At 41.3% G+C, this 14,765-nt stretch overlaps 1 protein-coding gene across 3 annotated transcripts; it reads right to left on the minus strand.

Annotated features, from left to right (window-relative positions):
• Positions 1 to 1,171: 1,171 nt before the first annotated feature.
• pod1 (coronin pod1) lies at positions 1,172 to 14,188 on the minus strand. Of its 3 annotated transcripts, XM_064699344.1 has the most exons (15): positions 14,033 to 14,188; positions 9,477 to 10,029; positions 8,715 to 8,901; positions 8,093 to 8,649; positions 7,876 to 8,028; positions 6,965 to 7,516; positions 5,993 to 6,173; positions 5,815 to 5,900; positions 5,476 to 5,508; positions 5,222 to 5,394; positions 3,594 to 4,523; positions 3,173 to 3,518; positions 2,955 to 3,090; positions 2,769 to 2,863; positions 1,172 to 2,711 (listed from the first exon to the last, which is right to left on the minus strand). In XM_064699344.1, exons 2-15 carry the CDS (start codon positions 9,783 to 9,785, stop codon positions 2,619 to 2,621), a joined length of 3,831 nt encoding a protein of 1,276 aa, XP_064555414.1. In that variant the 5' UTR covers positions 9,786 to 10,029; positions 14,033 to 14,188; the 3' UTR covers positions 1,172 to 2,618. The 3 variants fall into 3 exon arrangements, with proteins under 3 accessions (XP_064555414.1, XP_064555411.1, XP_064555413.1); XM_064699341.1 differs by lacking the exon at positions 6,965 to 7,516 and having other exon boundaries at positions 14,033 to 14,186; XM_064699343.1 differs by lacking the exons at positions 5,476 to 5,508; positions 6,965 to 7,516 and having other exon boundaries at positions 14,033 to 14,186.
• Between the last annotated feature and the right edge of the window lie 577 nt (positions 14,189 to 14,765).

Raw genomic sequence — 14,765 nt, forward strand, 5'->3', positions numbered from 1 at the left:
TTTTTGCTTTTATTACATATACATTTATGTATACATATACATGCTTTGTATATATATATAAATATAAATAAGATTCAGAAAGAAATACATATATATATATATGCATGTATATTTGTAAATATGTTGTGTGTTCTATGTACCATATCTATCATATATATATATATATATATGCATTCTTTATCAGCAAATATCTTTGTAAAATACAAAATATATATATATCATAATATCGAGACCGAATATAATTATTTTTGTTGTATTGATAAACAAGACAAAAAAAACAACACCACAAATTACAAAATCAATTTGCCCCACTGTGCACAGTGGGCTGCATCAACAATATAAATGGCATTCAAAAAATGGTTCAAAAATTTGTATATATTTACCCTACCAACCAACTCAAGTCGAATGTTTAATTAATTGTAAATTTCAATCAAAAATTGTTCTCAATACTTTTCCGTTTTCGGGTTTCTTGTCAGATCTTGTCAGAATATGCTATAATTTGGGTAGGCTTTCTCTTTTGTGTATGTATATGTTATATGTGTGTGTATATATATATATATATATATATATATATAAGTACTAGATATGAACAGTATGAAAATATGTATGAAATGGAAAAGCCGCGAATGTTGAAAGTGTTGAATAGTTAATAAATCTGTTTCATGCATAATTCTTGTGACTAAATGCAACGTTAATTAATTTGAATATTGTTGTTGTTGTTGTTGTTGTTGCTGTGTTGTGACTTATGTTGTATATATATGCTATATGAATAGAGTATACATATATAGCTCTAGGCGTATAAGTTTGGGCTTGGTCATTAAATTGTTGTTAATCAGTCGCAAATTGTATTTCATTTCTGCTGTTGTTGGCATTGTTGCTGCTATTGTATACAAAATATATACTTTAATTATATGGTACTATATAGTAAGATGCCAATACAATCTATATGTATATATGTGTGTATATATATGTATATAAATATATGCATATAGTCTTAATGGAGCACTTATAGCTCGACTTTCTATTGTTTTTTTGCAAATACACAACAAATGTTCTTTAATGGCAACGATGCGCTTTATCGCAAGTCTTTTCGTTAAACACTTTTGGAATTGTTTTCAGTTTTGTTTCTTTTTTTCTCATTCTTTTATCAATACACTTTTCTTTTGTAAGATTTTGATTTGATTCTGGCGTTACATATTTGATTTGATTTATTTTAGTGTCATTTTACGCTTAGCTTTACGGTTTAGTTTTAGTTAAGTTATGTTAACAAAATACTCGCTTGATTGGCTTACGCATAAAACGTTTTAGTGTCCAGTACAGTCTATAAGTTCTGTTGTTGTTGTTGTTGTTGTAACTGTTGAATACGGTTTGGGTTATATTTCTATATATGTCAATGCGCACGATTTTTTTTTGTTATCGCAAAAGGGAAGCAACGAATTTTTAGTAGCGAATGCGAATGCGTTTTTCTAAAGACAAAGACTAGAAAAGTTTAAACCATAATCGAAAGCGTATGACAAAAAGCGAATTTTTACAAAAAAAAAAAAAAACAAGAAAATGTCTTTTATATATATGCTATAAAATACATAATGTAGAGAGTTTGCAAGTCTGTGTGTGTGTGTGTGTGTGTGTGTGTGTGTGTGATAGGCCCGGCTGAGCTGCTCCCCAAGGCGAGAGAGTTATATCGCGTCGCAATTAACTAACAAAAATATATGTTTATAGAGAGCACACATGATATAGACTGAGAGTTGAAAAAATACATTGTAAAGCTCTAAAAAATATACATGTACACGGCATTTGTGTACTATACATATAAATCAATCCTGTTACTAACTTTCGGTCCATCGTCTTCTTTATCAACATTATCAACAGCATATATGGCCACAAACTTATGCGAAAATCATATAATGTGTAAAAATTATATATATAAAATGTTTATGTAAAATACGCTTAACTAATTTGGACTAACTACTTAAACAAACACAAAAAAAGATATACTTTTATATATATGTATATATATATATTTATATATATATGCATGTATATATATATAAAGAAAACAAACACAAAGATAAATACGATACAAATACAAAAAACGAGCAAAATTAAACGAATCTGCCTTAACATTTGTAATTTGGCAATTATTGAGCAACTGCAGTTGGGTATATATATTCGGGTACAGGGTAACTGCGGGTATATTGGCACACAACCAGTTAGCAGTGCATACAATAAGTGTGTATCTATCTCTCTCTCTCTCTCTATCTATCCCCCTTACTCTCACTCTCTCTCTCTCTCTCTTTCTCTATTTGTCTCTCTCTAATTTCTAGCAGCACCGAGCAGTTAACACCGCGTTTGCTATTTACATGGCGTTGGCCCAAGTTTTAAAGGCAGCCTGCGTGCGCGCGGGGATTTCATGTTTGGCGTAAAAGGGGGAAAAGGAGCAAAGCTCACGAATATCCTAACCGTCGTCCTTGCCGGGTCGTGTGTTTGTCAGTGTTTGTCTGTATGTGTGTGTGTGTTATTGTATAATATTTATGCATCGATTATGCATATACGAGTTGAACTTATCTATGAGTGTATATTTAATAATATAGCTTATGTGTATGCGATGATGGTTGGCGCTACTCCTGCCATTCGTTCTCATCGACGCCCTCCATTTCATCCTGCTCCAACTTGGTTGTGTACTCCATGCGCGCGCTAACCGATTTTTGGATCTGCAAGCCAAACCGAAAAGTGAGTAAGAGACAGAGATTGGAAAACGTGAGACTCACCTCCTGCTGCTTGTTGCTTTCATATTCGGACTTGCTGCCAAAATTCGAGTGATCCGGCTTTTTAGCTAGCGCCGGAACTTGTTGTATGGAGGATACTAAAAATAATCAATTCAAAAAGAGAATGAGGCAACTGACAAAAAGAGAGAGAGAGAGAGAGAGAGCGAGAAAGAGAAGGCAGTTTCTTACGCGTGTCCATGCCCTCCGGCTTAAGGCTAACTTTGGCAGCGATCTTGTCGTTGCACGCAAACCAATCCTCAGCAGACAGCGTGGCGCTCCATGTAATGCGCGTGGGTGGGAACAAGTCATCCTGGAACAGTTCGCTCTGCAAATAAACAATGGAATATAGACATCGATTTCCAACTGTTTGTGTGCCTCAAAAGAAAGCTAGTTTCTAAGTTAGGTACCTTAATGCGCGGCACTGTAAAGCTGAGCGGTTCGATGGTTGTGTTTGTCAGCCTGTATGCCTTGGAGAACTCGACGCTGGCCACATCACAGTGGTTCTTGGTGAGAAAACTGAGGCCCTGATGCAGCGAGGAGCAGCGATGATGCGACAGCGGGCATATATATGGCTCCTCATCGGTTATCTCATAGCAATAGATGGTGGAATCGCCCTTGCCGGTGACAAACAGTGTGGAGCTATCCTCATCATAATATGGTATTAGTATCGATGGCGACACATCCAAGCTGGCCGTATTCAACGGCGCAGTCAATTTTTGTGCATTGTACACGCTAATCTGACGTTCCGAGACTCTGCAATGGTTCAATGTGTGTGTGTGTGTCAGTTAAATATATGTATATGTAGGATAGGGTATAATGTGAACGTACTTATCGAATCCGGTGCAGACAATGTAGTGACCCTCAAGCGCCCAGGTGATGCGTGCACCGCGCGTGCCCACGGGTCCGTTGCCCTCGCGTATGGGCGTCTCGGATTTGCGTGGATTGTAGACGCGTATTTTGCCATCTTTGCAAACGCTGGCGCCCAGCTTGCCACAGGGACTCCAGGCAAAATCGAATATCTGATCCGTGTGGCCGGTTAGTGCGCACTTTTCGGTCATGGTGCGCAAATCCCACAGCTTGATGGTCATATCATAGCTGGCTGTTAGCAGCACATCGGCGGCCAGCGGGTGAAAGCGTATAAAATAGATCTTGTCCAGATGTGCGGTCAATTCGCCTTGCGGCGTATTTGTTGGCTCACTCAGGCCACCCTCCTCGATGTGCCACAATTTGACAATGCCATCGTCGCACGCAACCGCCAGACGCTGTGCATCAAACGGATCCCATTGGAAGTCCATAATGTTGCTGCCATTCACCAGCGACGGTATGACGCCATCGGGCAGACGCCCGGGCCGGCTCAGCTCAAAGATGGCAATCTTACCGCCGGGCCCGGATAGCGGCACAGCGACACGCTCATGATTGGCATGAAAGCCATTACATTCGCCCGGTATCTGCCGGCTCAGATTGCGCAAATTCTCAATGTGTGTCGACTTATGGCCGGGCGTGCCCTTCAAGTGACGAAACTTGGACACCTTGCCAAAGACGGTCGATGTCCGCTTGGTGGACGCCGCACTGAACGCCGCCTCTGTGGCCGATTTCTTGAGACCAGCACCATTGCCGCGCTGTCGATGCTCCTCCATTAGCTTGCCCTCGGGCACCGAAATGCGTTTGCTGTCAATGCCGCTGGCGGGCATAACATTGCTGTTGCCGCCCAACTGCTGGCTGGGCTTCAGCGGCTCCACCTTGGAGCTCTCGCGGCGACTAAATGAAACAAACAGTTTGATTTAGCTAAGTGAATTTCTTAAAAAGAATAATTCATAAATTTTAAAAGGTTCCCAAAAGGAACTCGTTGCTTTTGTTGTTGCAGCGAGTGTTTACTCGTTAGTTCTGGATGCAGACTCGTTCGCTTGTGCTGGCGAGTAGAATAAAGCTTGCTCTATAAGAAAACCAACCATATGTTCGCGGAGAAAGCTGCCAGAAACTAGGTTCGCACCTATTTGAACCCCTTCTAAAACGCGCGAGTAGTCAATTGACATACTTTGAATGCAGCGAGTGTTTACTCGTTACTTCTGGATGCAGATTCGTTCGCTTGTGCTGGCGAGTAGAATAAAGCTTGCTCCATAAGAAAACGAACCATAAGTTCACGGAGAAAGCTGCCAGAAACTAGGGTCGCACCTATTTGAACCCCTTTTAAAACGCGCGAGTAGTCATTAGGCATACTTTGAATGCCGCGGGTGTTTACTCGTTAGTTCTGGATGCAGACTCGTTCGCTTGTGCTGGCGAGTAGAATAAAGCTTGCTCTATAAGAAAACCAACCATATGTTCGCGGAGAAAGCTGCCAGAAACTAGGTTCGCACCTATTTGAACCCCATTTTAAAACGCGCGAGTAGTCAATTGACATACTTTGAATGCAGCGAGTGTTTACTCGTTATAACTTGAATTCTAGACGGGGTACTCACAGTGGCACCGGCGATTGAGCCTTGTCGTCCACCTGGCTTTTGGAGCGACTCTCGTAGACGCGACGTCGTTCGGCGATGCTGCTGCGCACCGCTGAAAAGCGTCGCAGATCGGCATCGGTGCGATCCTCGCCCTCGGTTGAGTTCTCCGATGATTCCGAATTTTGTTCGAATATCTAAATAAAATTGTGGGCAAAGAGAAGTTTGGTTGTAAGCAATCTGAATGTTAAGTTAAATTCGAGCACCCTTTTGCAGACCTTATCGGATGATTCATCATCGTCAGCCGAAGACTAGAGTTGTTGTTGTAGTTGAAGTTGTTGTTGCAGTTCGGGTTTAAGTAGACAAGTAGTGAAAACACAGAAGTACACAGCAGGAGCAGGAGCAGGAGCAGAAACAGGAGTAGTTGAGGTGTTAGTTAGCAGTTAACATGTTTTGGTTACAAAAACAAAAGTATACGAAAAACGAGAGAAGAAACGAATTTTGGCACAGGCATGTAAGAGAGGGTTGTAAGAGAGTTGAAGATTAGTCAAGTGTGACAATAAACATATGTGGCTAGCCCCTAGGCATATAGATATTATTGGATCTCGCTCAATTACCTTGCGGCGCTCCGATGTCGTCAATGACTTTTGTACGCCATTTCCATTGCCATTGCCGGCCACATTTGGTTCGCGTTCATGGCTTTCTGTGATAAAGAGAAACAATTCAAATCGTTAGCCATACTCGTCACTCGCTACTCGCCACTCGCTACTCGCTACTCGCTACTCGTTTACTTACTTTCAATTTCAATTTCCACAATGAGATCGGGCTTGGCACCTGGGGCTGGCACTTCGCTGCAGTTCTCCTGTCCAACATTCGATATATTTTCATGGGAGCCGGGCGCAACGGGCACAGCAAACACTTTGTCAAAGGAGACGTCGCCAGTGTTGCTAGAGAAGGGCTTTGGGCCGAGGCGGGGCTGCAATTAAGAGAAGATTTCGTGTTATGTTTGTTAAAAAATAAAAAGAATTCAATTATATATATATATACAAATAACAAAAAAATATCTATTCAATTTATTAAAATAAAGTACATAAATAAAATCATGGTAAAGGCAAGTGCAATACAAAATGGCGAAACGTTGGAATTCAATTGAAATCGCAACCGTTTCTTATGAAGAAACAATAAAAATGAAACAAGCTTCGCCAAAACATTTCGCTAGATATAAAAAACAAAAGTGCAATACATAACTATTATAATGGAACGAATTAAATTCAAAAATTTCAGTGATTTTGAATCAAATCAATTGGGAAATAATGGAATATGCAAGTTTCAGAAACAATGCAAAACGAAACAAAAACACGAAAAACAAGGAAAATCACACAAAAAAATTTGTTGAGAAACGATTCAAATTATATGCGAAATGAGAATATTGAAACCAACAGGAATATAAATCACATGTCCCTACGTTTTTTGTCTTTGCAATATTTCCGTTGGAATGGTAAAAAAAAAAGGATTCTAAACACAAAATTTCACTAAAAATCAAGAATAACAATAAACAAAAAATCGAAAGTTTCAGAAACGATGAAAATAAAAAGCAATTTACGGCCTATACCTCGTCTCGTTGGAATTGAAAATGTGGAATAAATAAATAGTGGTAAAAAGGTGAAACAATTTCACTAGCTAAAGAAATATACAAATTTCACTACAAGAAAAAAAAATCAAAAAAAAAACGGAAAGTTTTGCTCTACATAAGCTTCACTGTGGCACCTTGTAAGCGGCCGCTGCAGTCGTGCGTGGCCGGGGACGTGGCGTGTTGCACTCGCCAGCTGAATCGTTGCCGCTGCCGGAACCGCAACCGGATTGCGGATTGCTGGCTTCGGGCAGCGAATTGTTGCGCGAGGTGCGCGGCATTGGCTTTGGCGGCGAATGGCTGCCGCTGGCCGAATTGGTGTCCAGTGCCGCCGAGGAGGAGGCCTCCTCGCTGCTGCCGGTCGAGTGCTCGGTGGGCGATTCCTTTTCATCCGCCTGCTGATCCTTTTCCGAGTCCGTCTTATATTTCGCCTCAAATTTGCGTATTAGCTCGTTCTGGCTCAGGCTGGACTCGTCCGCCTGCGTCTTGGGTTGGGCCACACGCTTCTCACTGCCGTGGTTCTCATTGCCGTTCTTCTCCTCCCCGTTGTTGCACTTGCGCAGCATCATGAAGTGCTCGTTGTCGTTCCGCTTGGTCGAGGTTGTGGCGGGCTTTTGATTTTGACTCTTGCCCTTTGCCTTCTGGTTCTCCAGGTTCTTGATGAAATCGCTCAGATTGCCGCGATGTATCTAAATATGTTGTTGGCAGATAAAAGTTGAGTGCTAACTGCTAGTCCTTAGGCTTTTCGTAAGTTTTTCAAAAGAAAAACTCACCCAATTTAACCAATAATTAGATTAAAACAAGTTGCGAATTACATTTGTAACAAAACTAACGCAAACCGAACCTGAAGCTGGTTCCTTTAGCGAGTTTCAATGAATCTTAAATTCATGAACTTCGTCTAATCTCAAGAAACTTTAAGGAAAACCCTTTACCAGCTTATTAAGTTGCTTTACCTAATCTTCTACCTAGTTCTGTTAACATTTCATACTTGGAACTCAACTGATTGATGCTATACTATATCCATATATATGTATATATAAAAACTTACGACAATGGGCTCATCGCCAAGTTCGCGCTTCGCTGGATCTAAATTCATTTTGGGCACAGCCTGATTGGTGCCATTGAGCCACTCGCTGGCCACTAGCTCTGTCCTGTAGCCCGTTGTTTCGGGATAGAGGTCAGCATGGAAGTCGCGATAGGTCTATAGCGATAAACGGATTAAAATTTACAATCGGTTCACATTGGATTCTATTTGATGCGCTCACCTTGCGCGGCACTTGGTACATGATGGGTATGACCATGTTGGAGGTCAGCTGCAGCACACGATTGACCTCCGCCTCCATCACTTTGAGGGCGCGCTTTGGCACAAGGCATGCGCCCTTGGTTTGCTCGCCCGTATGCCGCAGTCCCTCGATTAGATAGGGATCCTTGTCTGTTATCTCCAGATAGTTAATGGTCGTATCGCCCTTGCCGGCCAGGAAAAGCATATTCGTATCGGCATCGAACAGCGGCATCAGTATGCCCGTCGAGCAGTCCAGCTCCAGCGTCTTCTCGGGCACATTGAAATTGCGCATATCGCGTATGATCACCTGACGCAAACGGGCCGCATCGAAGCCGGTGGTCAGGATGCGCGACTGATTGCCCAGCCAGACGACGCGCGAATCTTTAATGCTCTGATGCGATTCGGCCAGCATTTGTATGGGTGAGCCGGCGGCGCGTGGATCGAAAATGCGCACGCATTTATCCTTACAGCTGGTGGCCAGCACGGTGCCATCTTCGCGCCAGCTGGCCGATTGTATCACCTCCGGATGTTCATTGTTTGCTGCCGGTTGCATGGTTGGAATATTAATGTAAGTCGATCGAAGCATTGGGTTTCGCATTACTCACAGAAGATTTCCTTTTGGGCAGCAATATCGAAGAGCGCCACACAGCCAGCCGCTGTCGAATACATCAAACCATCGGCTGTGGGATGGAAACCGACCGTCTCCACGCGCCGTTGCTTGTGTGAGAAGACGGCCTCCGGATCGGAGAGCGATTGCTCGAGTCCCTTTTCGGGTATGTGCCAGATTTTGACCTGCAACAATATGATAATGTCAATAAAGTGCAGTTAAAGCGGCCCTAATCTCTCCTAACATCGTATATCTTTGAATTAAGTTTCAGCTCAGTTATTCCTTAAGAGAGATTCTCCTGGCCTATTACCAGGTGCCATCTTCGACACCAGAAGTTGTGTGTGAGCAGGTCTACACATTTCCGTCCGTCCGTCCGTCCGTCTGTCTGTCTACTTCTGTCTTTAAGTTCTAGAGCCTTATCTTTATGAATCTCCAAAATGAACCATTTGATTGATCGTTGTTTCTTTTTAAAGATATCTTGATCAACGGGTTTCATTGTGCTGACATTTGAGCAAACTCTTATCAGAATATTATTTAGCCGAAAAGTGAGTAAATAAAAATGGAAATAAATTGGAATCTAAAAATACTGAGAAACTGAGCGCTCGGGAGCTTTATTATGCCCCCCCAAGCAAAGGCTTATCAACATCGAATTTCTATATATCATAAGATAAGGATTGAATAAAGAATAGCTGAAGACGTGGTTGTCCGCTCAAGGGAGCTTTTACTGTATATATATATCTATATCGATTAAAGGACTTACGAGGCAATCCTGCGATGCTGTGGCCAGCAGTCCATCGTGAAACGGCGAGAACTTCAAGTCTGTCACCGTGTCCGTGTGACCGTGCAGCAGCGGCATTGTCTTGCTCTTGCGGCCGCAATCGTCCAGCGGCAGAACGGCGACACTGGAGCCGCTGTGCTCCCAGTTGAAGGCCATAAAGGCCGCCGATGCGGCAATATTGTTGCCATAGGTTTGGTAGCTGCCCACGCAGATTTCGCGCACGCAAGCCTCCGCTTTGGGCACAATGGGCGCGGCATTTTTATACTTCGAAGCCTTAAAGCGCCAGGCCATGCTGTGTGTGTGTCTCTGTGTGTGTGTGTGTGTGTGTCTGTGTGTGTGACGGTGCGTGTATTGTGTAGTCCGATGCAAGGCAATTGCAATTGCTCACCTCGAATCGCAGCTACCGTTGCTGATGTCTCACTTTTCCAATCTGAGAAGACGAGTTCCACACAATTCGCTTGTTTATTTTATTTTTAATATATTTTCCTTTTGTTGTAAATTTATTTATTTACTTGTTGGCTTGTGGTTCGCGCGGCTAGAATTGCAAATATGAAATTCTATTATTATTATGATTATTGCTAAGTTTAGTTATCGCTTGCCCCGCGTTGCTGCAGCCGCTAAATGATTCACCCAACCAGTGTTGGCAATTGTGTGTGTTTTTTTTTTTCTCTCCTATCGACAATTTAGCGGTTAGCGGGAGTTTTGTTTTAAACGGCTATTTTTTTGTGTTCTTATTACAAATGTATAAGCAAAATATAAAAATGACATCTTTTTTCGCGCTGTATTCATTTCTATGCATTTTTAATGTGACTAAATCTCTCTTCATACTATAATCATCAACTCGTTTGAATATAATGCGAATCGGAACTACAGGGTTTTTAAATCAGATATGTTAAATATAGAAGAAACAAAACAAAATAAAGTTGTAATACGTAGCTTTTTATATGACATACTGCAAACATTTGATTATAATTAGCGAGGTAAGCTTAGATTGAACAGGCAGCTCTTTCCGCCAAAGAGAATATACGATTGCTTAAAGCTACAATTTACAATACACTTTATCATAAATTTATATTCTTTAATTTCTCATGAACAAAATAGATCTTTGCAAAAAATGATCACATATGAAACTATCACAATTTGTGAGTATTCACTGTATTTCAATCAAGCTTGGCTTTGGCCAACAAATCTGGAGTCTGGAGTAATTAAAAACCAAAAACAAATATGTGCATATTTTAAGCTCTCATGCGAAATATAATAGAACTGAGCTGTTTTTTTTTCGCTCTTTTCCTCTAACTTTCTTTAACGAAAAGAAACTAGCTTTTTTTTTTTTGCTTGTCAACACTGAACGCAACGCACAAACGCACACGCACACGCACACGCACACATATCAATTGATAAGCAGTTCTGTGATATGATGTTGCTGATGACTGCCTGTCACGCCCACACTTGAGCCGCATTACTCACAACATGCCAGACAAAAGCAACAAAAGCAACAACAACAGCAACACAAACAACAGCCTCAGCAACAAGCCATACACAGAAAGTTTAAGTGCGGCAAGAATAAAAATGGAAATGGACAACAACTTGGACTTGGACTCGTCTGTCTGCCTGCTCATGTTGTTGTTGTTGTTTTTGCTGCTGCTGCACTTGGCTACAATTATTGAGGACTTGCACACTCGAAGTGTGCATTGATATGTGTGTGTGTGTGTGTGTGTGCGTCTTGTTTGTCGCATGAAAAGAGAAAGCACAAAACAAACATCAACAATTGCGTTTGCGTCCGCGATGCGAGGAGAATGCCAAATGCCGATTTACGATTGACGATTGGCACAGAGATGCCGGATAAGCTCACACACACGCACACACACGCACACAAACGCATGCATATGCCTGCACATACATGTGTATGTGTGCTTGTGTGTGTTCTGCTTTGTTGCGCCCTTCGCCTTGTCCTTTTTCCGGTTTAGCTTTTCAGGCATAAGAATTGTGCTAATCGTTCGTCATGTTTGCCACTTGTAAGCGCCTTTATAAACAAGTGCCACGCCTCGTAAATCACATACACAACTGTATATGTGTGCGTGTGCGTAGGTACAATGGGTCATTTCTGCTTGTATACTCGTATATATACATATACATATATGTATGTATTTGTTATATGCTTGTGTTTGCGAATTAGTTCCGCTTGAAGTCTAATCACATCTCTACATGGAATATAATAAATGCCTTTTTGGCAATAATCATCAACAAATGATTCATGCGCGAATTAAAAACGAAATTTGACCAAGAATTTATCAGTATTGCTAAAATATTGATAATTATTCTAAATATATGTATGTATATACACGCACGCATATATGAGTCAAATATTGTGGAACATTTTTATTTCTACGGATTCCAGCTTATCGAGCAACTACTGTATGTGTTTAGTTCTACCTCTTCTACGTTCTATATACAGTAATATATCATCCAATTTCTGTACTTTACAGGCATATAGATGCCTTTGTTTTCTAATAGATCTAAAGATATCTAGTAAAAGATCATTTTCTCCGTTAAATCAAATACAAATTGGAATGCTACGATTTCATAGGTAACTATATATATGTACATCTTTCAGATAAGACTTAGTTCTCAAAATCAAAAAACAGATGAAAATAACAAAATTATTCAAAGAACTAAGGTTTAATATGGGTTTGGTTTGGATTTTTTTTACCCACAAATTATTAGGCAAAAAAAAAAAAAAAAAGAACGTAAGATAAGGGCAACATATTTTAAAATGGATTTAAACTCTTTTTCTTTAAACATTTTTGGTATTTCTTTTCTTTTTTCAATTCTAAGTTGAAGCACTGGAAATTTGTGGTTCTTTTATTGTCTTTTCTTTTAAAAAATGCTTATTTATGGTTCACTCTTCAACAGAGAATTTGGCCATTTCCGAGAGTTTCTCACTAACACACACACACGCGAACACACACAAACACACATACACAGTGCAAGCGCTGGAAACACGAAGTCCCAATCTGACCAAATGCCTTCCGAACAGTTGGTCAAGCAATTTATCCTAAATTCAATTGTTACTTTAAATTTGCTCTTTTTCTTCTTCGGTAAATTTTGTTTTTTATTTGCCGCAGCCAGCGGTTAATTTCAAGTGCAGCCAGCGGCTAGTAATGTACAACAACAACAACACAACAACAAGCTGGCACTGAACTGGAGCTAAATGTATTGGCAAACACACCAACAACAACAACAGCAACGAGAAACGAAGAAGAAGAGACACAGTTGCGCTCACTTGACGACGCGTGCGCAAATTCAACTGGTTCGTTAGAAAGCGGCAAAACAAATGACCATCATTGGCTGTTGACGTTGCCAGCCTGGCTGACTGCCTGCTGCGGCTGGCGGTGGTGGTGGTGCAGCCACCAGGTAATCGGGTCAAGTGATTTAGAAAAATATAGAAAAAGAAAACTGCGCGCAACTGGGCGGAAGTTGGGTGGCAGCGACGGCGACGGCGACGGCAACAGAACTGTTCGGACATTGGCAAAAAGGGAATTGAAAATGAAGCAGACCAGCAAAATGAAGAGGAAGCAGAAACAAGTGCACAAGTGCTGAGCACTGCAACCTGCAGGAGAGCAGCCAGCGGGAGACAAACGGCAGAAGCAGCATCCGTGCTGCAGCTGCGAGAGGACGCAGGCAAAGAAGAGCTAACGAGTGAGCGAGCCAGAGCGAAAGTGCGCGTGTGTTTGCGTCTGGGGGTCTCTCTTTATGGCGCACAGGGTGCTACAAACATGTGTGTGTGTGTGTGTGATTGAGTGAGCGGGTGTAAGCAACTTTGTTGGGGGTGGGTGGCAACACCGGCACCGGTACGCCGGCAACGCTTTGCTCTACTGTTTTACTGTTTTTTTTTTTGTCTTTCTTCTTCCAACACTACCCAAAACAAGCAGTTAGAGTGAGAGAGCTGAATTAAGAGCAGGAGGGTAGAGCACAAGTGGCCTCCTGGTGGTGGTTCCGTTACGTGTTTGTTGTTGCATATGCATTTATTGACATTTTTTCTTCTAGCGTTTGTCATGCACTTAATGCTTGTTACTTTCTGGTTTTGTTGTTTTTTTTTTTGCATTTGGTATGTAGCCAAATGCGTGCAATTAATTAGGCGTTGTTTATGCACAGCACAAAAAAAAAAGAAAACACAAAACGGATGTGAATGTAAAAGGAGCTGCTGCTGGATTTCAACTGGCTTGTTTGTTGTGTTCAGCCGGCACACACCCTTTTTAACACTGGCGCCGCTGGCAGCGACACAACTACAACTACAACAACAACAAGAACGACGAAGCTGAGCCGAAGCTGCGTTCTGGGCAAACAAAGGAGCAGTTTGCACCCGATTCATACTCACGCACACTCACTCACTCTCATACACACACCCAAACACGCACACCGAAAATGCAAAAATTGAAATGTTGCACACACACACACAGGGTGGACAATAATTGAACAATGCAATTGAAATCGCAACAACGAAATAAATCACCGCACACAAAACACTTTGCACTCACAATTATTTAGGCACGCCCCTTTGACCAATTTCACCGCAACTGCACAATTTCTTTTAATTTTTGTATAAAAAATGTTGCATCGGCTTTTTTCGGTGCTGTATTGCCCGCTGTTTAACACAGACATCGATGAGTCGATGTTATTTTTGTCAGACACATCGTTGTATCGATTTCTTGTCGATTACCGATTCGCAAGTGATGAGCACAAGCTTCAGGTCGTGACACGAGGGGTAATCGGGCGCGAAAAAATTTTTGGATTGAAACACTCTATATAATGCTATGCAATATTTCCTTTTTTTTCTAAATGCACCGTTTTATTTGTTTCCACATATCCCACGTCCAAATTTGATATTTTTATTGAATTGCGTCCAACTTTATATAGACATACGCAAACAGTTTCATCGGACCTATCGATATTTAGAATAGCGATGTGCTACAACATTCTTAGCCACTGCGTAATGCTGTGTACATACTATAACATTTTTTATTTTAAATTTCAAATAACTATGCCATAATTTTATGTTAATTGATTAATAAATTTTATTTACAAATTTTAAAAAATTTGACTAAATAGTGTGACCGCAGTGTGACTGATGGTGTTGCCACTACAGTGAATGAAGATGGGCGATAAGTGTGTGCAGCTCTTCCAGCTACAGGGCAGCATCGCAATAATGCGCTTAAGTGCGCTTAGCACTGTGTATCGATAGTAACATAACGATAGTGCCATCGATTGCTT

The sequence above is a fragment of the Drosophila montana genome, unplaced genomic scaffold, assembly GCF_035044405.1.
Source record: "Drosophila montana isolate Dmon_TW-CO22-7 unplaced genomic scaffold, ASM3504440v1 contig_920_1, whole genome shotgun sequence".
Taxonomy (NCBI): domain Eukaryota; kingdom Metazoa; phylum Arthropoda; class Insecta; order Diptera; family Drosophilidae; genus Drosophila; species Drosophila montana.

Excerpts from the sequence above, each read along its gene's own strand:
- pod1 (XM_064699344.1), bottom strand. The coding sequence starts at position 9,785 with ATGGCCTGGCGCTTTAAGGCTTCGAAGTATAAAAATGCCGCGCCCATT. Across the intron at positions 3,519-3,593 it reads GTCTGCACCGGATTCGATAA|AGTCTCGGAACGTCAGATTA; the intron begins GTACGTTCACAT and ends GAACCATTGCAG. Across the intron at positions 3,091-3,172 it reads TTACAGTGCCGCGCATTAAG|AGCGAACTGTTCCAGGATGA; the intron begins GTACCTAACTTA and ends GTTTATTTGCAG.